The sequence below is a fragment of the Candoia aspera genome, chromosome 1, assembly GCF_035149785.1.
Source record: "Candoia aspera isolate rCanAsp1 chromosome 1, rCanAsp1.hap2, whole genome shotgun sequence".
Taxonomy (NCBI): domain Eukaryota; kingdom Metazoa; phylum Chordata; class Lepidosauria; order Squamata; family Boidae; genus Candoia; species Candoia aspera.
In genome coordinates this window covers 88,391,521-88,418,565 of record NC_086153.1, presented here as the reverse complement: position 1 = coordinate 88,418,565, position 27,045 = coordinate 88,391,521, and the positions used below count along the sequence as shown (strand labels likewise).

At 38.8% G+C, this 27,045-nt stretch overlaps 1 protein-coding gene across 1 annotated transcript in view; it reads left to right on the top strand.

The window, feature by feature from the left end:
- UTRN (utrophin) overlaps nt 1-27,045 on the top strand; it is a 398,463-nt gene that overhangs the window by 58,527 nt on the left and 312,891 nt on the right. Inside the window, exons 9-20 of the mRNA XM_063309084.1 lie at nt 4,584-4,787; nt 8,771-8,952; nt 10,442-10,592; nt 11,039-11,158; nt 13,243-13,344; nt 15,970-16,077; nt 17,396-17,575; nt 17,750-17,919; nt 18,943-19,066; nt 20,326-20,413; nt 22,061-22,299; nt 23,199-23,379. Of these exons, the coding sequence (XP_063165154.1) occupies nt 4,584-4,787; nt 8,771-8,952; nt 10,442-10,592; nt 11,039-11,158; nt 13,243-13,344; nt 15,970-16,077; nt 17,396-17,575; nt 17,750-17,919; nt 18,943-19,066; nt 20,326-20,413; nt 22,061-22,299; nt 23,199-23,379 (1,849 nt within the window). The remainder of the gene's footprint in view (nt 1-4,583; nt 4,788-8,770; nt 8,953-10,441; nt 10,593-11,038; nt 11,159-13,242; nt 13,345-15,969; nt 16,078-17,395; nt 17,576-17,749; nt 17,920-18,942; nt 19,067-20,325; nt 20,414-22,060; nt 22,300-23,198; nt 23,380-27,045) is intronic.

Sequence of the window (27,045 nt, the reverse complement as noted above, 5' to 3'; positions counted from 1 at the left end):
TTATCTCTTCTCTCTTCCAGTGCAGGGCCACAACTGGTGGTGGTGGGGCAAGCGGGGCATGTGCCCCTGGCGCCGTGCTGGGGGGACGCCAAAATGAGCACTGGGGGGGGTGCCAAAATGAGCGCGGAATCCATGTTTGCCCTGGGTGACACAGACCCTAGTTGCGGGCCTGTTCCAGTGAGAATATATTCTCTCTTCTTCTTGATAGTCCCTTCTCTTTTTGAAAATTGCTTGCTCTCTCAGTTTTGTATTACACATTCATGGTTTCTGTCTTCCGGTTCTTTTCTTTCTCCTTGTCACCTACACTGGTTTAACAAATTCTAGCCTTTGCCCCTTTTCTCACCCTATATCTCTTCTAGGCTTGAACAGAGCTTTGGATTCAAAGCCAAAAAAGTGCTTTGGAGCAGGCAGGATGTGCATAGAACATCTGTCACCAGCTGCTCAAATGCATCTTTCTTGAGACGCTGCTGCAGCTGTGGAGCAGCGGGAGGGGGGAAGTTGCTTGAAGGAGTTTGAGAGGATGCTGTGTGAGGCCCCTTTTGAGCTCCAAAGCATCATTTTTTTTAATCTTAAATGCTGCATAGCCATAATCTCTTCATTTTCAGTTTAAAGTTCTCAAGTGTTTTACATGCTTGTCTTTTCTACTTCTTAGGTCTTCTAAACAGATTCTGATCTTGTTTTCATAGTTTTCATCTTGCAAAGCTTCTCTGACTTGTTTCTTGGTGCTATTTTTGCAGCAAAATCTACAAGTATTCATTTTCTCTATACATTGTTTGGACGTTTATTTTATAATGTGTTTGATTAATAATTTCTCAGTTCTTAGTATTTTGGTACTGCTTTCTATGGTTTCCTCAGTAATATCATCCTTAAGTTTCCTTTTACATCTTTGCTAGAAGTCCAATATGTCATACAAGATGACACCAGCATTGCTGCTTACAATAATTCTCTTCAGATCTTCCCCACCCAGGTGTCTTGCAGATATTTTGGCCTGCAACTTCCAAAGTGTTCAAACTATTTATTTCAATATGGGAACGAGATCATGGTTCCACCCCAGTGTTACATGTTTTTGCAATCCCCCACCCAGTTTTTGTGGTAGTTCTTGTTTGTGGATGGATATCAGCAATATAGGACAGAACGAACAATCATGTTTGGGAAGGTACTTGATATAAAGTTTTTAAGGGTTCTGTATTAAGTCCTCATCTTTTTTCTCAATGATGATGAATCAGTGACTTCCTATATTCTGAGCTATAACTCCTATCATTCCTCAGTCCTGGCCATTTTGATAAGGGCTGATTGCAGGCAGGAATCCAACAAAATACGGGTACAGGTTCTCCAGCTTTATTCTGTGTGTTCTCACTCTTGGTTCCATTACTATGTACTTAACTTTCCTCCTTCCAACCTTTGTTAGTGTCTGCTGTTCCCTTGTACCTCATCACATTTTCCCAAAATTAATGGTTTTTTTCTTCCCCCTGCTCAGCTTTTTCAACATCACTTTGTCATATCATGATAAAGTTGCTGTTTATTCTTTTCCTCTGTATTTTGGAGTATATTTCTTTATTCCACCCCTTAGCTTTCTTGATACATTTTTAAAATTTTGATTTATTAAATATTAGTTCATTCTCTTATTTCCAGTCTTGACTATTATGGCTTTCTTTTAGTTGGTGGTCCTCCTAATTCTCTCAGACCACACTTCTGTGTCTGAAATGTGGCTTCTTGTAATCTTCTCCTTTTGGCTGTGATTATATTACCTGTCCCATTCTTTTTACTAGATTCCCTTCTTTTCTCCCTTTCTTTTTAATTTTCTTTTCATGTAACTTTCCACAACCATATTATTCTATAACTGAATGGATTGAAATGTGCTGGCTCTCTGAATTTAGGGATGGACCACCTGAGGACTGCAGTAAGCCTTCAAACATGTTTCGCAATTTCCAGAGCCCACTTTGGCATTGCGCTGCTGAAATTAGATGACAAGTCACCAAACTTTTGTGAAGTGATTTTATGACTGTTTCCTACAAACAAATATAGAAATGAAAGGTGTTAAATCTTTGGATTGGCTTAGTGCAGTGTTTCTCAATCTCAGCAAATTTAAGATGTGTGGACTTCAACTGCCGGAAGTCCCCAGCCAGCATGCTGGAGTTGAAGTCCTCACATCTTAGTTGCTGAGACTGAGAAACACTGGCTTAGTGCATACTAAATGGTCAACTGCTTGAACCTTCCCTCCTCAGCAAAAAGCTGGTAACATTGCCTATTTGCGTGTATATCACAATGAAATGTTGAGTTTATAATAAATAGTAGGGAATCCAAATATACCCATATCTTTTTATTGCAAATAAGAAACCCTGTATGGTAAAGATTCTTTCCTGGCATGTTACTGCAGTGTTTTGCAGTACAAAAATATATTTTCTTAAAAAATAAGTGCTCTGGAAATTGTATAATTGCACACACACAGACAATAAATTGTTGATACACACAAAATTTCTACTTTGTTTTGAGAAGTTGCTGGGGTTAGAAATGAAGCCAGTTAGCTTGGGCATTTTCTCATTTGATGTACCAATTCATTTAAATAGGAGTTAATCAGACTCCTGCAGTTCTGTAACTTAAACATATACTTTTAAAAATTTGAAAAGGCAAGGGAGAATGAAATGCCCAAGGTTATTTGATTTCATAATTATTAAGGAATAAATGGAGGATGAAGTGATTCAGATTTATAATATAGTTCAAAGAGCTTTGGGGGGTCTAAACAATTCCATTATTTTTAAAGCATTAACTTTTAGATTGCAAGTGGGCAAACAGGGCCTATTTAATCACAATACAATAGTGATGCTGGGTATTTTGTAAATAATGAGCTCAAATTAATGACATTCTTAGAAGTACATTTATCATTTAATTGTTTTCCTAATGACCAACAAATTATAAATGAAGGTTCTGCTACCACGTGCTAACATCTTGCCTCTTCTTAAACTGGTTGCAAAGCATTCAGCGTACGTACAATTTAAAGTGTTTGAAATATCTGAGATTTTGCCAGGCACCTGTCAGAGATCCTAGCTTATAGCAGGTTTGCTGTTACATACTATGCTTAGGCATCCGGAAACCTGACTTATGAAAGACATTCATACTTGAAATAGACAGGATATATTTTTTTTTACGGATGAAGTCTCTACATAGTGTAGTACTAATAAAACCTACTGAGCTATGGTATCAATTTCCAGTGTGACTCTTAAAGAGTCTTTCTCACCTTTCTCACCTGCAGTTTTAGAAAAATGAGCTGCATTTGCTTTGAAGTTTGTACAGACAGGGTCATATTTTAAAATTGAGGATTTCTCCATTGATTTGTGTGGGCAGTTCCCACTTCTGTCCCTATGAACATTCTTAGTATGAAATAGGAAATTATTTATCCAGACAAAGGTATGTTTTTATTACCTTTTTATATCTCTGTGTGACTTTTTCCTTTTTCAGTGACTCCATATGAATCCCTTTTTACCAATTACTCTGTTCCTTTTAAAAAATTAGAGCATGATATGCCTTTCAATAAATTTACTCCACTCGCTGTTACTTCAGCAGAAGTTGAGGTTCTCCTTGACTTTGCTAGTAACTTCACTTTATGTATGGCAGATTCCACTGTAAGTAACCTCCCCAATTGGAAATGGAGTATAATGTATTTCTCTAGTATTTTGCTCCACATATCTTACTTTTGCCTGAATACTGGTATACAATATCATACAACAATTTTAGGACTGATCCTGGCAAACTCACTTCACAGTTGAAGGTTAGTTCTTGAATTAGTTCTTTACAGTGTAAGTGTGAAGTATATTCTGTAACAGTGTAAGAAGTATCTAAGTATTTATATGAAGAAAATACATGAAAAATAATGGCTAGAACCCTGAAAATGTAAGCAGTGTTCCCGAAATAACTTCGCTCCCTAGCCAGTCTGGAAGATTGCAAACTCTCAGAAATTGAAAGCGTCATTTTTTTTTTTGTGGTAAGCTTAGAATGCAGACCTTCCTCTTGGGGGATGTGCAGAATTCAGATGCAGAAGTTTGTGGTTTCTGATTTGGAAATTATACAAGATATGGACATGAGGTGCATGAATTAACATGGGGCTTGTTTTTTTAAAAATTTATGTTTATTTATATGGCCATCCATCTTGCAACTTTAGCGACTTCAGGCAACTAACGAGGTTAAGAACTCAAAAAAAAAAAAAAAAAAGAAAAAAGCCCCAACTGGAAATACTAACAATAAGTATATACATAGTGTCAGCAAAAGACAACAACAGTCACAACAATAACACCCATCTATTTGGTCTCTAATTAATTGTGCTGAACTTCTGAGATTTTTTTTAATCCCCAAAACAAGCTGTTTTATATGTGGTTACCGTTTGTACCATGGTCCCATAACAGCATGCCATTACAAACACTTGTCTGTTTTCAAGTAGATACACACAGCATGATGCTTTAATCTATTGTCAGACTCCTTTTGTATTTAGATGCTGTGGTTGCAGTAAGTTGCTCCTATATGGAGGAACATCTGTGTGGGAAGATACTTTTGTGAAGAGAGGCCTTCAGTTTGATTTTTCTGCTTTGCAGAGTGCAACATCTGAAGATGATTATGCAGGTCTAAAAGCAGCAGCACCCAGCACCTTGGCTGAAGTGGATATGGACTTGGACAGTTACCAGGTAGCTCTGGAAGAAGTTCTCACATGGCTGCTCACTGCAGAAGATGCGTTCCTAGAGCAGGAAGACATATCTGATGATGTTGAGGAAGTCAAGGAACAATTTGCCACACATGAAGTAGGTGGCTGGGGGTGATGGGGAACTAGATGTACAAGAGTTTTTTTATTAAATCAGCAATATCTAAATGTTTTATTTGAAACCTACCTCCCCCCCCCTTAATATTTTACTTTTTAATGTTTACAAGGGCATACAAGTGTAGAGATGGGAAGAAGCAATGATTTTGGCCACTTAAATATTAAGAAATTTATTATCACATAAGCTTCTGTGGATTTTATTACAGTAGAATAGATGACTTGGACTGAGAGCAGTGAAACCTTTTATGGTGATATATTTATTAATCTTTAAGGTGCCCCAAGTCCGTTTCCGTACTTATTCGAACATAGGAGATGGAGCTGATTGGAATAAGTTCTGCATTGTTGTTGTTGCTTTTATTATTATAAAAAGAGAGGTTCCCTTCAGAACTGTACTTTTCTTCATGTTAAAATTCATGCAGATTTATTCAAGATATTTTAAATTACAGTGTAATTGACTATATGTATCATCTTGATTTGTATTTATATATGCTACTGTTGTAGTTTTAAGATTACAAACCTTTGAAATAGAGAACTATGTTGAACATACACCTATAAATCTATTTGCAGCCTTCATATGCACTAGAAGCTGAATTACATTAAGAATCAATTTTATGGAAGTGTACAAGCAGATGCTTGCTTGTGTTCTAGTATTTTCGATGAAAAGCAGTACCCACTAAAGTGACTCTTTGTTGTGGTATATTTATTAAAAGTTAGGTGTTTATTTTCAGCCTTGGTATGATAAGTATTACAGTTGTTACTGTGATCTGAAGATCTGTTTTTAAGTCTTCCATTTATTTCTTTGGAAACTTTAGCCTTCATTCATTAATTGTTAAAAAATGGCTGGTCTCTGAAGAATGCCCACCATAAGAGGCCGGCTAATATAGTTTCCACTTGATGGTCTTCCTGTTCCATGGATGATGAGTTAGATTCTAATTTAGGCCTCGGAAATCTAGACTTCTCCCTTCACCCATCCAGAAAATTCTATGCAGAAGCTTGGGGATCTTATGGATTAAATTTTGCTTCGTGTGGTTCATCTTAAATTGCATCCAGCCCTCTGCTTAGATCTGACTGTTGTTTCCAAACAACAAAGGATTCAAGGAGGTACCCTAGAGCTGCTTCCTGTAATGAGACTACTTACTTTTTTACTTTTTAATAACAGCTGTCCTAACTACCAGGAAACACACTGAGACAATGAACTGGTCTCTAATATTTATTACTAGTACTTAACAAGAATCCTAACAAACTGAAGAAGCGTGGGAAAAACCCAGACATATAACCCCCAAGGGTTAAGGCGGTCCCGATCTGTGTCTCTTTGAATGGCCACCTAATTCCTCAGTGCTACGCATGCGCTTGACCGTCTGGATGGGAGCCCCCTGCTCGCCATCCTTACTCATGACATCAGCTAGGCATAAGAGTCACGAACTTCTTCTTGCACAATTTAGGATCAGACTAAAGAGATTAGGGAAGACCCACAGATCAGCTAGATATGAGCTCACTAATATTCCTAAGGAATATGCAGTGGAGGTGAAGAATAGATTTAAGGGACTGGACTTAGTAGATAGGGTCCCGGAAGAACTCTGGACAGAAGTTGGCAGCATTGTTCAGGAGGCGGCAACAAAATACATCCCAAAGAAAGAGAAAACCAAGAAGGCAAAGTGGCTGTCTGCTGAGACACTAGAAGTAGCCCAAGAAAGAAGGAAAGCAAAAGGCAACAGTGATAGGGGGAGATATGCCCAATTAAATGCAAAATTCCAGAGGTTAGCCAGAAGAGATAAGGAATTATTTTTAAACAAGCAATGCGCGGAAGTGGAAGAAGAGAATAGAATAGGAAGGACAAGAGACCTCTTCCAGAAAATTAGAAACATTGGAGGTAAATTCCAGGCCAAAATGGGTATGATCAAAAACAAAGATGGCAAGGACCTAACAGAAGAAGAAGAGATCAAGAAAAGGTGGCAAGAATATACAGAAGACCTGTATAGGAAGTATAACAATATCGGGGATAGCTCTGATGGTGTGGTCAGTGAGCTAGAGCCAGACATCCTGAAGAGTGAGGTTGAATGGGCCTTAAGAAGCATTGCTAATAACAAGGCAGCAGGAGACAACGGCATCCCAGCTGAACTGTTCAAAATCTTGCAAGATGATGCTGTCAAGGTAATGCATGCTATATGCCAGCAAATTTGGAAAACACAAGAATGGCCATCCAATTGGAAAAAATCAACTTATATCCCCATACCAAAAAAGGGGAACACTAAAGAATGTTCAAACTATCGAACAGTGGCACTCATTTCACATGCCAGTAAGGTAATGCTCAAGATCCTGCAAGGTAGACTTCAGCAATTCATGGAGCGAGAATTGCCAGAGGTACAAGCTGGGTTTAGAAAAGGCAGAGGAACTAGGGACCAAATTGCCAATATCCGCTGGATAATGGAAAAAGCCAGGGAGTTTCAGAAAAACATCTGTTTCTGTTTTATTGACTATTCTAAAGCCTTTGACTGTGTGGACCATAACAAATTGTGGCAAGTTCTTAGTGGTATGGGGATACCAAGTCATCTTGTCTGCCTCCTGAAGAATCTGTATAACGACCAAGTAGCAACAGTAAGAACAGACCACGGAACAATGGATGTGTTTAAGATTGGGCAAGGAGTATGGCAGGGCTGTATACTCTCACCCTACCTATTCAACTTGTACGCAGAACACATCATGCAACATGCTGGGCTTGAGGAATCCAAGGCTGGAGTTAAAATCGCTGGAAGAAACATTAACAATCTCAGATATGCAGATGATACCACTTCGATGGCTGAAAGCGAAGAAGAACTGAGGAGCCTTATGATGAAGGTGAAAGAAGAAAGTGCAAAAGCTGGCTTGCAGCTAAACCTCAAAAAAACCAAGATTATGGCAACCAGCTTGCTTGATTACTGGCAAATAGAGGGAGAAAATGTAGAAGCAGTGAAAGACTTTGTATTTCTAGGTGCCGAGATTACTGCAGATGCTGACTGCAGTCAGGAAATCAGAAGACGCTTAATCCTTGGGAGAAGAGCAATGACAAATCTCAATAAAATAGTCAAGAGCAGAGACATCACACTGACAACAAATGTCCGCATAGTTAAAGCAATGGTGTTCCCCGTAGTAACATATGGCTGCGAGAGCTGGACCATAAGGAAGGCTGAGAGAAGGAAGATCGATGCCTTTGAACTGTGGTGTTGGAGGAAAATTCTGAGAGTGCCTTGGACTGCAAGAAGATCCAACCAGTCCATCCTCCAGGAAATCAAGCCAGACTGCTCATTTGAGGGAATGATATTCAAGGCAAAACTGAAATACTTTGGCCACATAATGAGAAGACAGGACACCCTGGAGAAGGTGCTGATGTTAGGGAGAGAGGAAGGCAAAAGGAAGAGGGGCCGACCAAGGGCAAGGTGGATGGATGATATTCTAGACGTGACGGACTCATCCCTGGGGGAGCTGGGGGTGTTGACGACTGACAGGAAGCTCTGGCGTGGGCTGGTCCATGAAGTCACGAAGAGTCAGAAGCGACTAAACAAATAAACAACAACAGGCATAAGGGTATGGCAGTAATCATACAATCAGTCCTCATGTACTTGTTTGCTCATTAGTAAGTAAGAGCCATAGATTTGATTGAGGAATGAAAGCATTGTGTTTATCTACCCCCCTTGGTCTTAGTCTGAATCAGGCTCATCCGCACCTCCAAAATGAAAGGAAGCTAATTTGAACTAGGACCATAGTGGAAACAAATGGTTAAAGCTACTTCTGTCCATGCCATAGTACCAATCTGGATGAGATCTCCCATTCTCTGCCTGGATGCTAAGTTACTGTGTGCTATGCATCTCTGAGAATTGCAGCTTATTCTTTAACGTTGCAAATTACGTTTATGCTTGCAAATGTCAGGCAATCAATACAATGTTTGAAGTAATGTTTGCTCTGGATCATATTCATTTGAACTTTTTCTAGGCTTTTATGATGGAGCTGACAGCACATCAGAGCAGTGTGGGTAGTGTGCTTCAGGCTGGTAATCAACTGATAGCCCAGGGCAATCTTTCAGAAGAGGAGGAAAATGAAATCCAGGAACAAATGAGCTTGTTGAATTCTAGATGGGAGGATCTAAGAGTGCACGCTATGGACCGTCAATCCCAGTGAGTGGCATGCTTTACACATGCGGTTTAGTTTTCTAGTTGTGATGTAATATGCTAAGCTCTTTTCCCAGTGTTTAAGGCTAAACATCATTTTTTATGTTGATATTCTTCGGGGTGGGGGGCATCTAAATCATCTTTGCAAAGAGGAAAATAAATAATGAGTTGGATCTGTTTGAAAGCGTGGTGTTTCAATTTCTTGGTCAGTATATACATTAGTGTGGTTTTAAAACTTTTGTTTCTAAATTAAATACCTTAACTAACATTAAAAGTAGAATCAGATGCTCATGAAAATAAACAAGGGTCCATCCTACCAGTCAATAATTCTGTAAACTAAGGCAATGGCAAACCACCCCGCTATAGTCTGCCAAGAAAACGTCACGAAAGTGGCGTCCCCCCAAAGGGTCAGACATGACTCGGTGCTTGCACAGGGGACCTTTCACTTTTCTCACAAACCTCATGGTAAACCTCAACCATGAATCTATTAAGCTGAAATCTGATGTCAGAGGCAATTATGCTAAAACATTACTTAGCAATCATTGTATGTTGATAGCACAGAACTGTAGCATACAAGACCAAAAAATTATTGAGCTTCTGGTCTGGATCTAACACTTTCCATATACTAGCAAATATGTCTTCAGCTGCAAGTCAAACAAAGATTTGAGATAACAAAAAGCAGTGTAGCACATAAGATGGTTTAAGCATTTGAGCCAAGCCACATGATCATGGTATAGAGGAGAGAACAAAGCAGAAAGCATGTGAGCTAAACTAAGCCACACCATCATGATCTGGGGGATGGAAGAGAACAAGAAAGAAGCAAAGTTTTAGAGATTACTATTAGATGATTTTGTCCAGAAGAAAACTCATTTCCATTTCTGATTGTAAACTTAAAACTATCCTAAGTTTTTTTTTTCTGAAAGAAACTTTTGTTAGGATAGTTCCTAATGCCAGAGGATATAGTACAATTCAACAAAACTTAATGAAATCCTAATTTGAGTAGATATTTACAGAATTAGTTGATAATTTCATTCATGTACCATAAAGTATCCTTTGAAATTGGGCAGATGAACATTATGTTTGAACAACAGGAGTCTCTCTTCTTCCCCTGAAGCTCTGTGTCCCTTGTAATCTGCTCTGAAGGAACCCTCAACAACCTTATGGAGTAGGTTTGGGAGAGTCTCTGTTCTTTGGGTGTAATTTGCTTTCACCTGTAGATATGTAATGTGGTCCTATCGTATTTATTCATTATGTATATGTACCATCTTGCTTTACAAGGATTCACGTTTACTGAGATACTGGTCTCACTGATTGCGTTTGCGATATGACACAGTAAGCCATAAGGCTTGATCGGTAGGACTGTGCTCACTAATCCATTCCACAGAATGCTAGGGTTACTGAATCACTTGTTTACGTTACGTTTACACTTAAGCAGACAGTGTGAATTCAGGGCACTTTGGATGATTTAGTTTTTTTTTCTTTTTTACTTGGGCAGCCTCCATGATGCACTGATGGAGCTACAGAAGAAACAATTGCAGCAGCTGTCTGATTGGTTGACGGCTACAGAAGAACGCATTCGAAAGATGGAATCTCAGTGCTTAGTTGAAGACTTGGAGTCCTTTCAACAACAGATGGATGAACATAAAGTATTTTTATCTCTTTCTGTAACACACATGATAGGGGAAAAAACCCTCTAACACTTGAATTTCTTGATTGTAACTAAATTAGAATTGTTAATATAGGAAGTTACATTTTAAAACAAGTCCTGGATTCCCTTGTGCTTTGAAATCATGCTGTGGTTAATGAAATTCATCAGCATTACTTTTTTGGAAGCTTAGGTTGTTTTTTGATTTCCTTGAAAATTAATGGAGCAGTGGATATAGTCATAAAATTACTTCTATACAATTGGCAAGCATTTTTATATAATTAATCTGTGATGTGCATACATTTTCCTTGCAGAAAGACTTAGGTTGAAGGGAATTGCATTTTCTGACCATTTAGAATGTTGCCAGTAAGAAAATGTGGCTCCCCATTTGAATCTCTGAACTTTCACTGCATCTGATCTTTGTAACATTTGAATCAATTCTTTCAGGGGCTCCAGAAAGATATTGAATCAGAGCAGGTTAAAGTCAATTCATTGACTCACATGGTGGTCATTGTTGATGAAAACAGTGGTGAGAGTGCTACGGCTCTCTTGGAGGATCAGTTGCAGGTGAGTGGATATTATAATTTTTTACTATTTTATGCTATCACATACTAGTCATTTTGAATGGATTCATGTAGGTGAATGTTTTTGAATATGTTTTGTGTATCTGTTGGTTAGATTTACATCCTGCCTTTCTCAGGAGCTGAGAGTGGCTTGCATGGAGATCTGTCTTCATTTTTATCCTCACAACAGCAACCCACTTGGGTTGAGAGTGACTAGTCTGAAGTCACCCAGTGAATTTTTATGACTGAGGATAGATTTGAACCTGGATCTCCCTGGACCAACATTTGCTTGTCACCTTAGTGTCACAAAACCCAGTAGGTATTCACAATAGATGAATAGGTTGTAGCAGTTATGGGGTCAGTTAATTAAGTTGATTGTACTGTCCCCAATTGTTTCTATCCATCCTACCCAGTCTGGCAGGAGGGGCATGCTCTGGGTGCCAATGGCTAAGGAGTGCTGGCTGGTGGGGCCCGGGGGAGGACCTTTTCTGCCATGGTGCCTGCCCTGTGGAACACCATTCCACCAGAGATTAGGTTAGCCCGGCCCTGCTGGCCTTTCACAAGGCCCTAAAAACATGGTTTTGTGCTTGGGCCTGGGGTCCTGGAAATGTGATAGAGCTCATCTCAAAGGTTATTTTATGATGCTCGGCTATGGGGTTTATTTTATCTTATGTATTTTATTCTCTTTTTAATCTATTTTATTGTAAGCTGCACAGAGTCACATATGTGAGAGGGGCGGCTATATAAATCCAATCCAATCCATCCATCAATCAGTATTCTTGAAGGAATACAGAACTTCTTATGCAGATGTGGAATCATGCGTGTCTGGTTAAATAGAAATTGTATTTTCATAATACCGAAAATAGTCCACAGCAGTAAAAAATTGTGTGTTTTAGAAAAATAGATAGTTCAGTTTTTAAGTATGGCAAATTTTCTATGAGATCTCTATTCTGATACGCAATAATACATCTGTGAATTGCACAGCATGAACTATTCAGCATTTTTATAAATTCTACTTGTCCAAGATGCTTAGATGTTCATTTTTTTAAGTATAACCAGAATATTTACTGGTGAAAATTCAAAAATACCTTATGAATGTATGTATGTTGGGTGGTGTTCAGAGTGGCAGTCAAATTATACACAGTTTACCTTGAAAGGGAATGATGTGGTGGATATGTATCAAATATGGTTACGAAGTTTCCAGATGTTGGTCATCACTGAAGAAAAAAATGAAGAATTACTGTAGGGTTGACCACACCCCTTAGTGAACAGCACCCAGAGCATGCCCCATAAACAATCAACATAATTAATTGGCCCCATAACTGCTACAACCTATTCATTTATTGTCAATATCTATCGGGTTTTGTGAGCAGGTATCCAGATTAGAATGGGAACAGATGATTGGGGTATACAGGAACCATCAGCAATTATTTCAGGAAACTGTCTTTTTACAGGATTGTATTTGCAGTGTGATCTGGGAAAAAGCACATTGGTTTAGGGAGATTGTCATGAGTAAGGATGGCGAGCAGGGGGCTCCCATCCAGACTGTTAAGCGCATGCGTAGCACTGAGGAATTGGGCAGCCATTCAAAGAGACACAGATCGGGTCCGCCTTAACCTTTGGGGTTTATATGTCTGGGTTTTTCCCACTCTTCTTCAGTTTGTTAGGATTCCTGTTATGTACAAGCAATAAAACATTAGAGACCAGTTCCTTGTCTCAGCGTGGTTCCTGGCTGTTAGGACAGAGATGCTGAAAGGTGTGTGCTGAATAGCCTTCAGAAACCCTTTAAAATTGTACAACTCAATTTTACTGTATTTAAATCCTGTTGAAATTAAACAAATGTCCATAAATCTAGATTCTGCCCAGTAGCTTAGGCTGATTATTAAAATATTCGAAACATAGTAATCCAGTTGACTGCTAAGATTTTACTCCTTAGATTTGATCTTAATTGAGGGGCCCTTCAAAAGTTGGTATTTTGATATCAAAAATAGTACAAAATTTTAAGTAGTTATAATTCTATTAATGTGGATTTTCCATCTGCTTTCAAAGGAGAATGTGTAAAGTCAGACTTTTTTTTGTTATTTCCAGAGGCTTGGTGAGCGCTGGACAGCGGTCTGCCGTTGGACTGAAGAACGATGGCTCAAATTACAAGAGATTAATATCTTGTGGCAAAAATTGTTGGAAGAGCAGGTTAAACATTTATTTTAAAATAAAAAATTATAACTTGGGCCATTTCAGCATACTGAGAGGGTTATGGAATTTTTTTCAGAACAATTTTTTCACTAAGATATTTAAAAAATGGAATTGAACAATCAACTTGTTGGTAATCTTGGCCAGCCATATTCAGAATGGTTGACTGTTACCTGGTAAATTTTTTGGCAGTTATTTAAGGTCAGTTTCTAATGATTTTTTAATTGATACATTTGCTTTAGCTTTTCCATTTTTCATGGTCAAATTTGGCTATGTACTTAGTGTAGTGTTTCCTTAAAAGAGAAATTATACTTACAGGTAGTCCTTGGTTAGCAATGGTAATTGGGACAGGAATTTCTGTCGGTAAGCGATGCAGTCGGAAAGTGTGATGTCACATGACTGCATTGTTTAGTGACAGCAATCCCAACAATCATTAAACAAGTCCCAGGTGGCTTGCAAGCAGGCTGGCAGGCAGGTAAGGTGTGGCGTGAGCACAGTGGGGGATGGTGGTGGCTGTTGCCAGGTGGGGGAGGGTGTGCGAATAGTCCATGCTGCATGAGCACGGCAGGGCTGGGGCTGGCTGCTGCTGGGCAGGGAAGGTGTGAGCAACTTACTGGAGTGACTTGCAGCCTTCCCTGCCAGCTTCGCCATTGACTTTGTTTGTGGGAAGCAGGCAGGGAAAGTTGCAAATGGTGATCATGTGACTGTGGGATGTTGCAACTGTCAGTGCGAGCCAGTTGCCAAGCTCTCAGATCGTGATCACTTGGCTGTGGGGGTGCTGGGATGGCTGGAACTTTGAGAACCGGTAATAAGTACCACTCGTTCAGTGCTGTCGTAACTTTGCACGGTTGCTGAACGAGTGGTCGTTAAATGAGGACTACCTGTATTAACTCTAGCTTTAGATATGGTACATTAAAAAATCTCGAAAAGGGATTGATTTCCTCTCACATTTTTAACTGCATTTTCTTTTACCTCCTGAAGCTATGCCCTTATTCAGGTATAGAATTAAACTGTAGTTTTCATCTGAACCAGACAGAAAGAATCTTATTAGGTCAAACTTTGAACCTATGGGTTGATAGGAAGCCTATTTTTCTTCTCTAAAAACCTTAATTGTTTTTGAAGCCCTAGTTCACTTTTGAGAGATAATATTTTTTTAAAAAAAGAATGGCATTGTTAAGACTCATTAGAACAAATGGGGGTTAAGCAGTTCTGCTGTTTGTCAAGAACATTTAAATATAAGGACGTTTTAATAAATTATATATTTTCCCATCAAAATGTGTTTTTTCCTCCAAAACCTGCCTTTTCATTATTAGTGCCCTTATTTATTATTTATTTATTAGATTTCTATCCTACCTCTTCTCCAGGAGCTGTACATATCAACCCCTCCTCCATTTTTTTCTCCATTTTAACTACCACCTTATGTGGTATGTGGAATAAGCGTGACTGGCCCACAGTCACTAAGTGAACTTCCATTGCTGAGGGTGGGTTTCAGTCTAGGTTTCCCTGTTCCTACTCCAGACACCTGAACCAGATAGTACTGAAATGCATAAATAATCACCATAGGGGATGTTTGGGCCTGACTTGATAAAAATGTAGTTTCTGTTTCAGAAAATTGTATCAAATAATGGTATTTATGATTGAATAAAATTCATAGTGTCTAAAGCTGCTTGTTTTGTTTACTGTCAGTGATTGGCTACCTCCACATGTTAGATGAGAAAAAGTAGCAGCTTAGCTGTCTATATGACAGAGAATAAATCTATACAGTAGATTGGGTATAAATCATATCCAGCTACCAAAATGATGACCACAGAAGAACTGAATTAAACAGGAAGTACCAGGACATTATCTCTTATAGTAGAAGAGATAAGTATCTCTTATAGATAAGTTTAGGGTTAATACGATGATTAATAATTTTAAAAAATAGTGTTTGGGGGGGCTGGGCCAATCAGCACCAGGATGGAAAGCAGACTGATCCTTGCCATAACTTGGTTCAAAAAAGCAGTGTATTATTTTCTGACGTTTGGGGGAAGAAAACATTTGCTTGTATAGGAGAAAATGAAAGGTGTGGTCTTGAGGTGCATGATAACTCTGCTTCTTACCTCTGATTACCCTCTCTTGTCTCTGTTCTCATAACCTTACCCATTCTCCTTTTCCTCCTGTGTACATTTTTGTCCTGCTTGTCTCCAAAGCAGCTAAGGGAAATTATGACTTACTCAATCTCACTCACAGAAATTAAGATTTACTCAAGTTTAACACTGACCTCATTTTTCTGTTGTTGGGTAGGAATAAACAGAGCAGAATCCAGGGTCTTAATATTTGGGGAGTTTGTTTTGCTTTCTCTGAATTCTGTCATAATTTTTGTTTTGATTGGATTTAATGCTATTATTATCTCTCGAATATCTAGCAATTGAGTTGTAAGACATTCCTACCGAATCGTGACTGCTGCATGTAGCATGACAGCCATTATGTTGAAAATGGAAAACAACCCATAACCTTGTGTGATTGTAACTTACAAGGCAGCCTGATTATAGTTATGATTCTGGGGTGTTGTTGTTTGTGAATGACACAATGGTGGTGCTGTAGGGGATTTGAATAAGTATATTTGTGGTGTACTTTTTTCATCAGTGCATGTTGAAAGCCTGGTTGGTTGAAAAAGAAGAGGCTTTAAGCAGAATACAAACATGCAACTTCAAAGATCAAACAGAACTTGGTGCAAATGTTCGAAAGCTGGCAGTGAGTATTACTTGCTTTGCACCCTAAACGAGGCTTTCTAAAGCTACGTCTTTGTCCTGTGGCCAACTTGCTCCCTGCATTGCTGGGGGATCATCACTGTCTTTTCCTAGTACAAATTTCACAGCCCAGCAAATTTTCAAAATTACTTTCTAAAGATATGGGGGAATTGTCTTGGGTTTTACCCTGAGCTGAAGGATGTAGTACAGTTTTTACAGTGCATTAAACTATCTGGAAAGGATAGATAACTCTTAAAAAGTGTGACATCTTATACAGAGTGAAAATGATCCATAATTAAAGCAAGGATGATTGGAATAAGTCAAGATGCAATTATTTTGATTTCATACTTACTTTTTGAAAAACATATAGAAAGGGCTAGAAATCAATTCCCATGCTCTGAAGCAATTTCAGTTTTCACTCAAGGAGTGCCTCTGTAGTGATATTACCCACATTTTTTTAAATGGCAAGGCCTCTTCTTATGTGGGAAATTCTCCCAGTATTTCCAAGGTTCCTGGAATGCAGTGGAACCTCTGAAATGTGACAGCAGCCTGGAATACATTATTTCCGTTATCACTGAAAGTCACATTTCAGCCCCATATTTCCCAACCTGCTACTCCCCAGATATACAGGTAGTCCTCTTACCGACTGCTTTGTTCAGCAACTGTTCGAAGTTACGACAGCACTGAAAAAGAGATAACTGATCCTCGAACTTGTGGCTATTGCAGTGTCCCCATGGTCGCATTATTGCAATTTGGGCACTTGGCAACCAGTGTGCATTTACGACAGTTGCAGCATCCTGTGGTCACGTGATTGCCATCTGCAACTTCACAGCTGGCTTCTGACAAGCAAATTCAATGGGGAAGCTGGCAGGAAGTCACAAGTCATGGACCCGTGATGTTGCTCTTAATGACTGTGGTGATGTGCTTCATGACCACAGCTGAACTGAATTCGAAAGTTGGGCATGTCACATGATGTTTCATTTTACAAACGTGTTGCTTAGCAGTGGAGCTGCTGGTCCCAGTTGCAGTTGGTAAGTGAGGACTACCTGTAAGTTAGCATGTTGACTGCAGATTAGGGAGTTTAGCCCATCTGGAAAAGAGGTTGAGGGAAGCTGTTCTTGCAAGAATTCAAAATAAACAGTCTCCAGTGGAATTGTTATGAATGTTCTGGAAACTCATCTCTCTCTGTCCATGATTCCTACCCTTTAGTAACATGCTGTAAATTTATTTCCCTACTTTTTAAGAAAGTAACTCTCCCTGTGGGAAATCTGAGCAAAAGACATTTCTCTAAAATGGCATGGCTATTATTGTTTCAATGTCAGAGTCTGAAAGAAGACATGGGAAAGAAGCGCCAGATGTTAGAGCAGCTGAATGAGATGGCCCAGGATTTGGCACAGCTCCTAAACAACAAGAAGGCATTAAAAAAAATTGACAGTAATCTTGAAGAGCTAACACAGAGATGGGACAACTTAGTTCAGAAGCTTGAGGATTACTCTGATCAGGTACCATAAAAATACTACCTGCTCTTTATGGTTTTCAAGTGGGCTTCATTAAGATAGGAATGCTGTGCTTCCATTAATTGCATTTATGATTTAAACAAAGTTGTCATTTATTCCTTGAGGTTTTTTACTACTTCATTTGATCAAGGCTGACCCCTGTCTGCATTGCCCCTTTAGGTTACTGAGGCAGTTGCAAACGTTGGGATGACCCAGATTTCTCAGAATGTTCTCACTGAAACAACCCTGGTCAAAAAACAAAGAACAGCCCAGGACTTCCAAACAGAACAGTCTCCTCCGCCCCTACCAAGGAGGCGGCAAGCTAGCCTGGATACTGAAATGAGAAAAAAGTAAGACACCTCCTCATTCCTTTCTCACTCAGCATAGAACAATATTACTAACAAAATGTATTTTCTCTGCTTGCAAAGCCATTTATTTCATTACTTCCCCTGATAGGCTGCTCCATTTCTGTATTCACTGAGTTCACACATTATGTGTGGCCACTCTATGATACGCTTCTTTTTGCCTAGTATATTACATGAAGCCACTCTTTGTGGTTTGTAAATTAGGGCTTATGGCTTAGTGTGGTGAGTTAACTCAGTTAATTCAACTAATCAGGGTTAAGAAAACCAAGGTTTAGCTCAGGTTATTCTCCAGATGCATGTGTTGGATTATAGGTGAAAGCAGTTAGTTGCGTTAGGATTGGCAGTGGGGAGGGAGCCCTGGACAGGCTGCTCCAAGCCTTTAATGGATGTCCTATTTCTCATGGCTTCTCTGGGTGTGGTTCCCTCCAGTTTCAAAGTGCAGCCACCTTCTTTGGCCATGGGGATGAGGGCTGATGCAGTAACAGCTGTAAGAATCTCCTTGCCACCTTTTTTCAGGAAAATAAGAGAAACTTAAAATAGTTTTTGCACTTGTACTTTCTTGGCCTGCCATTGTCTGGATCAGTCTGTCTGAATGTGGTGTCTCTCCCTCCCTTTCCTCCCATTATAATGGTTGGAAATTATGGGAATCTTGGGCCTGACTATATGAAGGAGGCAGCAAGTTGAGGGAGCTACTTTTAGGGGGAGGAACAGAAGAGTGGAGAATAAAGGGAGGGTGTAACTATTTTCTTCAAGACATGAAAATGTTTTTCTCCTGTCTAGTAAAGTCTTCACTAAGGTTCCTTGAAGCTTCTGAGATAGGTTACTATGGGGCCTTGTATGTTAGTGAGCCTGTGACCTTTAATAAATGGAAGAATACATTTTAGACAAAAGATAATGGTTTATCTGGAAGGTTGGGGAAGGGAAAGATGATTAAAATACTATTTAACATCTTTGAGTTTTGAATGGAAAGAGATACTATTTCAAACATTATTCTGCTTCTTACGCCAGGCTTGATGTTGAAATTGCTGAATTGTTGAATGGGATTTTGAAATCAAAAGCTGCCATTCAGGCCATAGAGATCAAAGAGTACAAGAAGATGAGGGAGATTTCAGGCATGAAAGAAAAGCTGAAGGTAAGGAGAAAAATGGGAAGGCATTTTCAGTGAATAAATTGTCTTGCCAACTTAAGCTTGCTAAGAGCTGGAGGTTGAATCTGATAGGAAAGTTTCCTCTAGATTGAATTCTGTTTCTAAATAACTTTTTGGCTAACATAATTATTCTATATTGGCTACAAGCAATGCCCTTTTACTAGTGGTAGGCAATGCTTAGAAGTTTAATGGGCATTTCCAGCTTCCTCCCACTTTCCTCCCTTGTATTCCCTTTTTACTTTGGAAGAGGAAGTACATTTTTAGAGAAAATCTTATTCTTAAATATGGAGCCTGCAGAAATTCTCTCAGTAAAACAGAAAATAAGGTGAAGTCATGATTTCAGCCCATAGAGACAGCTAATAAGACAGCTTCCAGTCCACCCTATGGAGAGAAGAGATAAAAAATGGAAACATTGGCAATATTGTTTTAAGTTATTTTTAAATTGCTTAATTAACAATATCACCACAGAGATAACAGTAAGTACATCCTATGTGAAATCTTGTCAGATAGCATGGAGTTGTTTATGGCCCATAATGGGTGCGGGTGGTTCTTTAGTTCTAATCTTAAATGCAAAAAATCATTTGGATCATTTCTAAAAATCTTTCACTTTATTATAGCAGTTACACTTTGTGAAAAATTGCAATCTGGAATGTGGCTATTAAAAGAGTCAAGTTACTTGCTGCTGCAGTAATTGTATATATTTGGAGGGTATTTCCAGAAGATTTGATACTTGTTAAGTTTAATGGATTCTGTTCCATGAACCAGAATAGCCTTCATGCAAGGATCCTGACACATTATTTTACAAAGACTCATTTTTCTGTCACCCTGATTTCATTTGCGTGTCACAGTATCACCAAAGAGACAGAAAAATCAATGACTAATCTGGAGACACAATGTTCAGTTTAAGTAAAGATTATTTAATAAGTGATAACTAGCTGACAGTGGAGTTTCAGATTCCAGTAAGATGTTCAAAAGATGTAAGTATCTGGAGGGTTTATAGCTTTTGAAGACTTAATTAATTTTCAGCCTGTGATATACGATCATTTTATGAAAATATGATCTAAGTGGAAAGCATTTTGATGCTAATGCATCCTCATCTGGCTTAACGTTTGGTAGTGTAACTCTATTGAATAGTTAGAGTTACTAGTTATTAATTACATAGCCAGATGAAGGCTCAACTTTGTTCAGTGGAATTTTTACATGTTTAGGTTTTCACTTTTAAGTTTCATGGCTTTGATTGACAGGCAATAAAAAAAGAAAGAGTGGAAAAAGAGAAAGCATTGAATGAACTGAATCAGACTGGAGAAAATCTGCTGGACCAAATGGGAAAAGGTAATGTTACCATATAATGGAATGGAAGCACATGTTTTTTCAATTACTTTCTCTTTTTAATATTTGGAATTGCTAGAAGGTATAAATCCATCTGAATTTATGATAATGGAAGTTTGTGACAATGCTAGTTGTAATTTAGTGGTGATGAGCTTCCGAGCTATAGACTAGTGTTTCTCAATCTTGACAACTTTCAGATGTGTGGACTTCAACTCCCAGAATTTCATGGCTGGCTAGGGAATCCTGGGAGTTGAAGTTGCCAAGGCTGAGAAACAGTGCTATAGAGCGTGTTCTGATTACCTGGTATCCTGATGTTTTGCCAGTAACTGTGGCTGGCATCTTCAGAGGTGAAAGTGGATTTGCTCTCTAAGATGCTCCTGGACAGCTCACAGGCAACTGAGCAGGAACTGATTGAGATTTTGTATTTGTTGTAAAACTAATCTCTAATTAGATCTGCCAAGAAGTGTGCTATAGAGCAGACCACTTTTACCTCTGAAGATGCCAGGCAAAATTGCTGGCAAAATGTCAGGATACCAGATAATTAGACCACGGCTATTAGTCCAGAAGCTCGTCACCACTGGACTGACACTGGCCATGAAATTCCACATTGATATACTAGTTTTAATTGAAATGAAAATTGTCCTGTCAGTTTTAAGAAGGCTGGATCTTAAAGATAATATAACAAAAAATATAAATTCATTAAAGTTTTGTATCTTTAACTTTGTTTTGGAAAAAAACCTTAGTGAAGGTGGATTTTAGCAATAAACCATTAATTCTTGTTTTTCCATCTTCCAGCATGTATTGTAATAGGTATTCAGTTATTATGCTTAAGCCAGGGTTGGGAATTTGTGTATCCACCCAGGTACTGATAAACTGCAACTTCCAGCAATCCCACTATCATGGTCAGAGGTGAAAGATTCTGGGAATTTTAGTTCAGTAACTTCTGGAGTTCATTTGAGGTTCCTCATTCTCAAGCCGTGCTCCTCCTTCAAGCTGTTCAAGTGGTGCTATGATGTGGCAGGAGAAAGCAGGATTTGGTTTCTGAATGGAGCAGGAATATTTTGGTGGTCTCGGCCCAGCAAAATTTAGGCCGCCACAAAACTTTTGCTAATCCTATATGGTTTTTAACTAAACTAATTAGAGGACTTCAGTAGTAAAACTGTATTGTGTATCTCCAGACCACAGATGAATACAGAGAATAGATGCCTAATAGAGAAAAGATTTGTGACTTTTTTTCCTTTTCATGTTATTCATTCCTGTTGATCAGTCTTAAGTTTTCATGTAATTTCTTAATGCAAAGGTACAGTTGTGAAGATTTTTTTTAGTATGCTTTTGTCCTTTTCACTAAGAAGTGAGAGATTGTGTAGTTAAAATGAAGCTAAGTGTCAAATGATGGTTGCAAAATATAAATATGCTTTATAAAAAGGATATTGTTTAGCCTGCTCCTATGCCTGATGCTCAGCTGTAATGTGTTTTGTCTGTTTTGGTCTTAGTGTATGAACTGGCCTATTGTAGCTTAGAATGATGCATGAACCAATCCATCAAAAACTGTGGCTCACAATCCTGACGTAGCATTTATATGTGGAATATAGCTGAAATAAATTTTCCATGCATTGCAACTTGCATAGTTGATTCCTTTCCTTTGTTCAGAAGGGCTTCCTACTGAAGATACAGCCAGTGCCCTTAAGAAGCTCTTGGCAGAATGGAAAGGGTCTGCTTGCTATTTGGAAGAAGTAGCAAGAAAAGTGCAATATCAGGATGAAATCAATATTTACTTTAGTGAATTGGGTAAGCTTGATAAGTCTGTGAGTGAAAAAGAAGCATGGCTGAAAGACAATTCTGCAACAGCTCAGCAGCAACCATTAGCAACTCTACAGGAGTTGTGTCAGGTAAGCTTGACAACCTTGTTCTCTGCTTGGTACACAAAATGCAATTATGTTTAACCTGTACTGCTAGAATACAGCTGTTGACGGTTCAACTTAGTTAGAGGAGATATGACATTGAGGGAGTGACTAGCTGATTGGGAGAAGAAAAATTAATTATACTTGTTCCCCTCCAACCAAATGGTCCCCACCTTTTTTACCAAGTTACGTTCTAGTTTGCTTGGATTATTGCAGTATAATATATATGAGGTTGCATTTGAAAACCACCTAGAAATTAATTGGTTCACAACAGGGCAGCTAGACTGCTGACTGAGACTAGCTGATATGATTACATTATGCCATTATACTCTGGTTGCCAGTTCATTTCAGAACCCAATTCAAAGGCATATTTTAATCTAAAATGCTTTAAACAGCTTGTAGCTAGGCTACTTGTCATTTCCTCCCCTATTTATGTGCCTGGACTTGAAGATAATCTTGAAAAGGTCTGTTCAGGTGGCCCCACCAGGTAAGGCAAGATGGCTCTAAGAGAAAAGGCTTTTCCCATTGTGGTGCCCCATCTGTGGAATGTTCTTTTTAGAGAGGTTCATCTGGAACTTATATTATGGTCTTTCTAGCACTAGATGGACTATAGTATTTTTCTAGCCATTTTAGGAATCTTATTTCAGACTTAATGAATGTTGTTTTGCTGTAGTTTTATTTGCTTTTGTTGCTACACCATCATGATGGTGATGATGATGGTTACTGTTTTTACCTAAACACTTCTTGCTGTTTTTATTATTTTATATTGTAATTTTAATCATATTTGTAAACTGCCTAAAGAACTGAGGTTCTTGGGCTCTTTAAAAATGTTATTATAAGTAGGGAACCAATGTTGGCACCTCTGCGAATATCCCTGTCTTTCCTAGAGGGAACTCACAAACCTTTTAAATCTGACACCTCAAATGGAACATCTGAAGATCAAGTGCAAGGAGCTGACAACTCTTCCTGCTGCTCCAGACTTTATTGAAGATAGCTTTTCCTCTTTGAACAGCCGCTTCAGTTCTGCCCAGCAGGAGCTAGAACTTCTTCTACAGAGGCTGAAGAGAGGTGTGCTTTTATTTCGTATAAAATCCCCCGTCCTCTCCTTTGTACCATTGTATATTTCTGCTTTTGCTAGGAGCGAAAACCTCACAATTGGGGCTGCTTTCATCTTAGATTTTGGCAAATGCTACATAAATAACCCAAAGCATAGTGCAAGTTTGTAATTCCTTAAAAGGGAAGAAGTAGCAGTTTGGCTTTCTTTTTCTAATATTAGAAATATTTTCTTCGCCACCCTTCCCCCAGTATCATCTAGATTGGGGCTTTCTGGAATGGATGAATGAATGAATGAATGAATTGATTAAGCAAATCGTTCGAAAGGCACGTGCAAAGTCAGAGAGTACTGAATTTCCTAGGTGATGTCAAAACATATACCTATCCATATCTATATAATTACTTAAAGGATGCTCATTTTTCTTTTGATTGTATTGGCTCCAAGGTCAGGTCATCCCTTTGGTATGCTTAAAGGGCTTACACAGAGTGGAAGTAAAGATGACAGTCTAAAGTGGTGAGGTTTACTTTTGTGATCTGTGTTCTAAACATTTTTCTCTTAAGTCAGACTGTCAGAGTTTAATCTGTCAAGCCATCCAGTATGTCTAAAACACAAGAACTGTCTTCACTTTTGTTGCCCTGGAATAGAAAGTCTTAAGTAACATCGTTTGTTATGATGGCTTAATGTATACCCTGCCAGATTAGATGTCTGCCTTGGCAAAAACACATATACAGAATGTATTACTTAAAAACAGCAATAAACACAGAAAATGTCAGTGTCAATAAAACATTCTAGTGAAACCCAAGTGTCAACATGCTTGAAGTTATTACTGCTCAGTGCCACCTTAGGTCTACACAGCTTTTTTTTCATGCTTGTAATTCCCTATAGATTTTTTTAATGCTCAGTTAGATGCAAATGCCTTCTTTTTCGTTGAAAGGGAGAAGAGCTCCACTCACAGAATCTCCTTCTGCTTGTGGAAGAGGACACTTTAATTCCTCCCATTGATTTTCATTTGTGAATTTGCTGCCTTTTTATCCTTATTGTAGGTTGCTGATATTAACCTTAACACCAAACAGGCTCTCAAAGCAGAGGTTCTCTCTGCGCAAGATAAGTTTTCAGTATACAGATATGTAGAACAACAAAAGCAAAACAACTCATCTCTAAAATATATTTTAAATATTTTTTTCAAATATATAAAAATGAAACTGATAATCCTCAGTGGGTTCAATTTGTTATGTATGCTTCCAGGAAAACAGAACTCTGAATTGAGCTGAAGTTCTTTTTAAAAAAGGGGGAAAAAGTTAAAAAAAATAATAATGCAGCAGTTGCATCTGAATTACTAACCGGATATTGATTTGTATAAATAGCAGAAGGTGGACGTTATTAGAATTTAGCAAAGTGAACTTCAAGTTTCCATATAGTCAGTGAGAAACTGCATGGAAACCTCTTATCGTAACCTTCTGTCACAACCTGTCACATGCAAAGATAAACAACTGAAACATCTTTACGTTTCAACAATTCTGAATGAAAAATTAAGAGGAAGAAAAGTACGAAAAGTTTAGACCTGAATTCATTACTCAGGATACTGCCAATAACTTGCTCAGTTGCAGTAGATAAAACAAACCGGTCAAATAGACATAGCTATAAGACTTTAACATTTATGTAAATGACCAATACTACAGATGTTTCTTTCAGTGCTAGCTGCATAAGAGATATTAACATCCATGCATTGCTTGCTTGGCGGCCATGTATATTTATTTTGTATTTTAATGGTTTTAATTGAAATGGTTTTAATTGTTTTATAGTTTTTGTTGTTGTCAGCCACTCAGAGTCACTTGCTGAGATGGGCTGCTATAGAAATCAAACAAACAAACAAACAAACAAATAAGAGCACCAGGGAAACAGGAGGTGACCAGTTCTGTGAGCAATTTTGTACCATAATCAAATCCTAGCAATATTAGCACACATTCAGAACTGAATTAAACAGAGCAGCAATGCATCATAAATAGCTATTTATAGTGAAAGGGCGTAGAACAGACACACCAGCCAGATTGCCTGCAACCGTATTTGACATCAGCCATCCAAATAATTGTTCTTTAAAATGTAGATCTAGTATACACTTTTCTGCAGGAATTCACAGTGCAGCTGAGAACTTCTGGAATCACCATCTCAATTGGTCTGATTTATGTCCATGGACAAACATCCTTTGGCTTCTAACCCAGCATTGACATTGATAGATTCCAGCCTTATGTGATTCCAGCTGTCTTATAACTACTTTGTATTTTGAATTGTAAATAAAGAAATATCAATATCACATTGTGCATCAGCTTTCCCCAACCTAGTTACTTGAGATCATAACTCCTCTTGTCTGTTTTTGGGAGGAGAATGTTGGCTGTAGATGATAAGGGTAATCTAACATGTACTGGCTTCAGCAAAGGATCGTTACCTTGTTGTGGTGCTGGAGCTTGAGCACCTCAATGATGCCATGAGCTAAACCGTGAAGGGCCACCCAAGACGGGAAGGTCATGACAGAGAGGTCAGACTAAATGCGATCCCTGGGGAAGGTAATGGCAACCCACCCCAGTATTCTTGCCGTGAAAACTAAATGAATCAGTACAACCAGAGATATGTCAGTATACCATCGGAAGATGAGACCCCCAGGTCGGAAGGTGGTCAAAATGCTACTGGGGAGGAACAGAGGATGAGTTCAACTAACCCCAGACGTGATGACAAAGCTAGCTCAAAGCCGAAAGGACGGCTAGCGGCCGATGGTGCTGGTGGTGAACGGCGAATCCGATGTTCTAAGGATCAACACACCATTGGAACCTGGAATGTAAGATCTATGAGCCAGGGCAAATTGGATGTGGTTATTGGTGAGATGTCAAGATTAAAGATAGACATTTTGGGCGTCAGTGAACTGAAATGGACTGGAATGGGCCACTTCACATCAGATGACCACCAGATCTACTACTGTGGACAAGAGGACCACAGAAGAAATGGAGTAGCCTTCATAATTAATAGTAAAGTGGCTAAAGCAGTGCTTGGATACAATCCAAAAAATGATAGAATGATCTCAATTCAAATTCAGGGCAAGCCATCTAACATCACAGTGATCCAAATATACGCCCCAACCACAAATGCTGAAGAAGCTGAAGTAGAGCAGTTCTATGAGGATCTGCAGCACCTACTGGACAACACGCCTAAAAGAGACGTTGTTTTCATCACAGGAGACTGGAATGCTAAGGTGGGCAGTCAAATGACACCTGGAATTACAGGTAAGCATGGCCTGGGAGAACAAAACGAAGCAGGACATAGGCTGATAGAATTTTGCCAAGACAACTCACTCTGCATAACAAACACTCTCTTCCAACAACCTAAGAGACGGCTTTATACATGGACTTCACCAGATGGACAACCCCGAAATCAGATTGACTACATCCTTTGCAGCCAAAGGTGGTGGACATCTATACAGTTGGTAAAAACAAGACCTGGAGCTGACTGTAGTTCAGATCACGAACTTCTTCTTGCACAATTTAGGATCAGACTCAAGAGATTAGGGAAGACCCACAGATCAGCTAGATATGAGCTCACTAATATTCCTAAGGAATATGCAGTGGAGGTGAAGAATCGATTTAAGGGACTGGACTTAGTAGATAGGGTCCCGGAAGAACTCTGGACAGAAG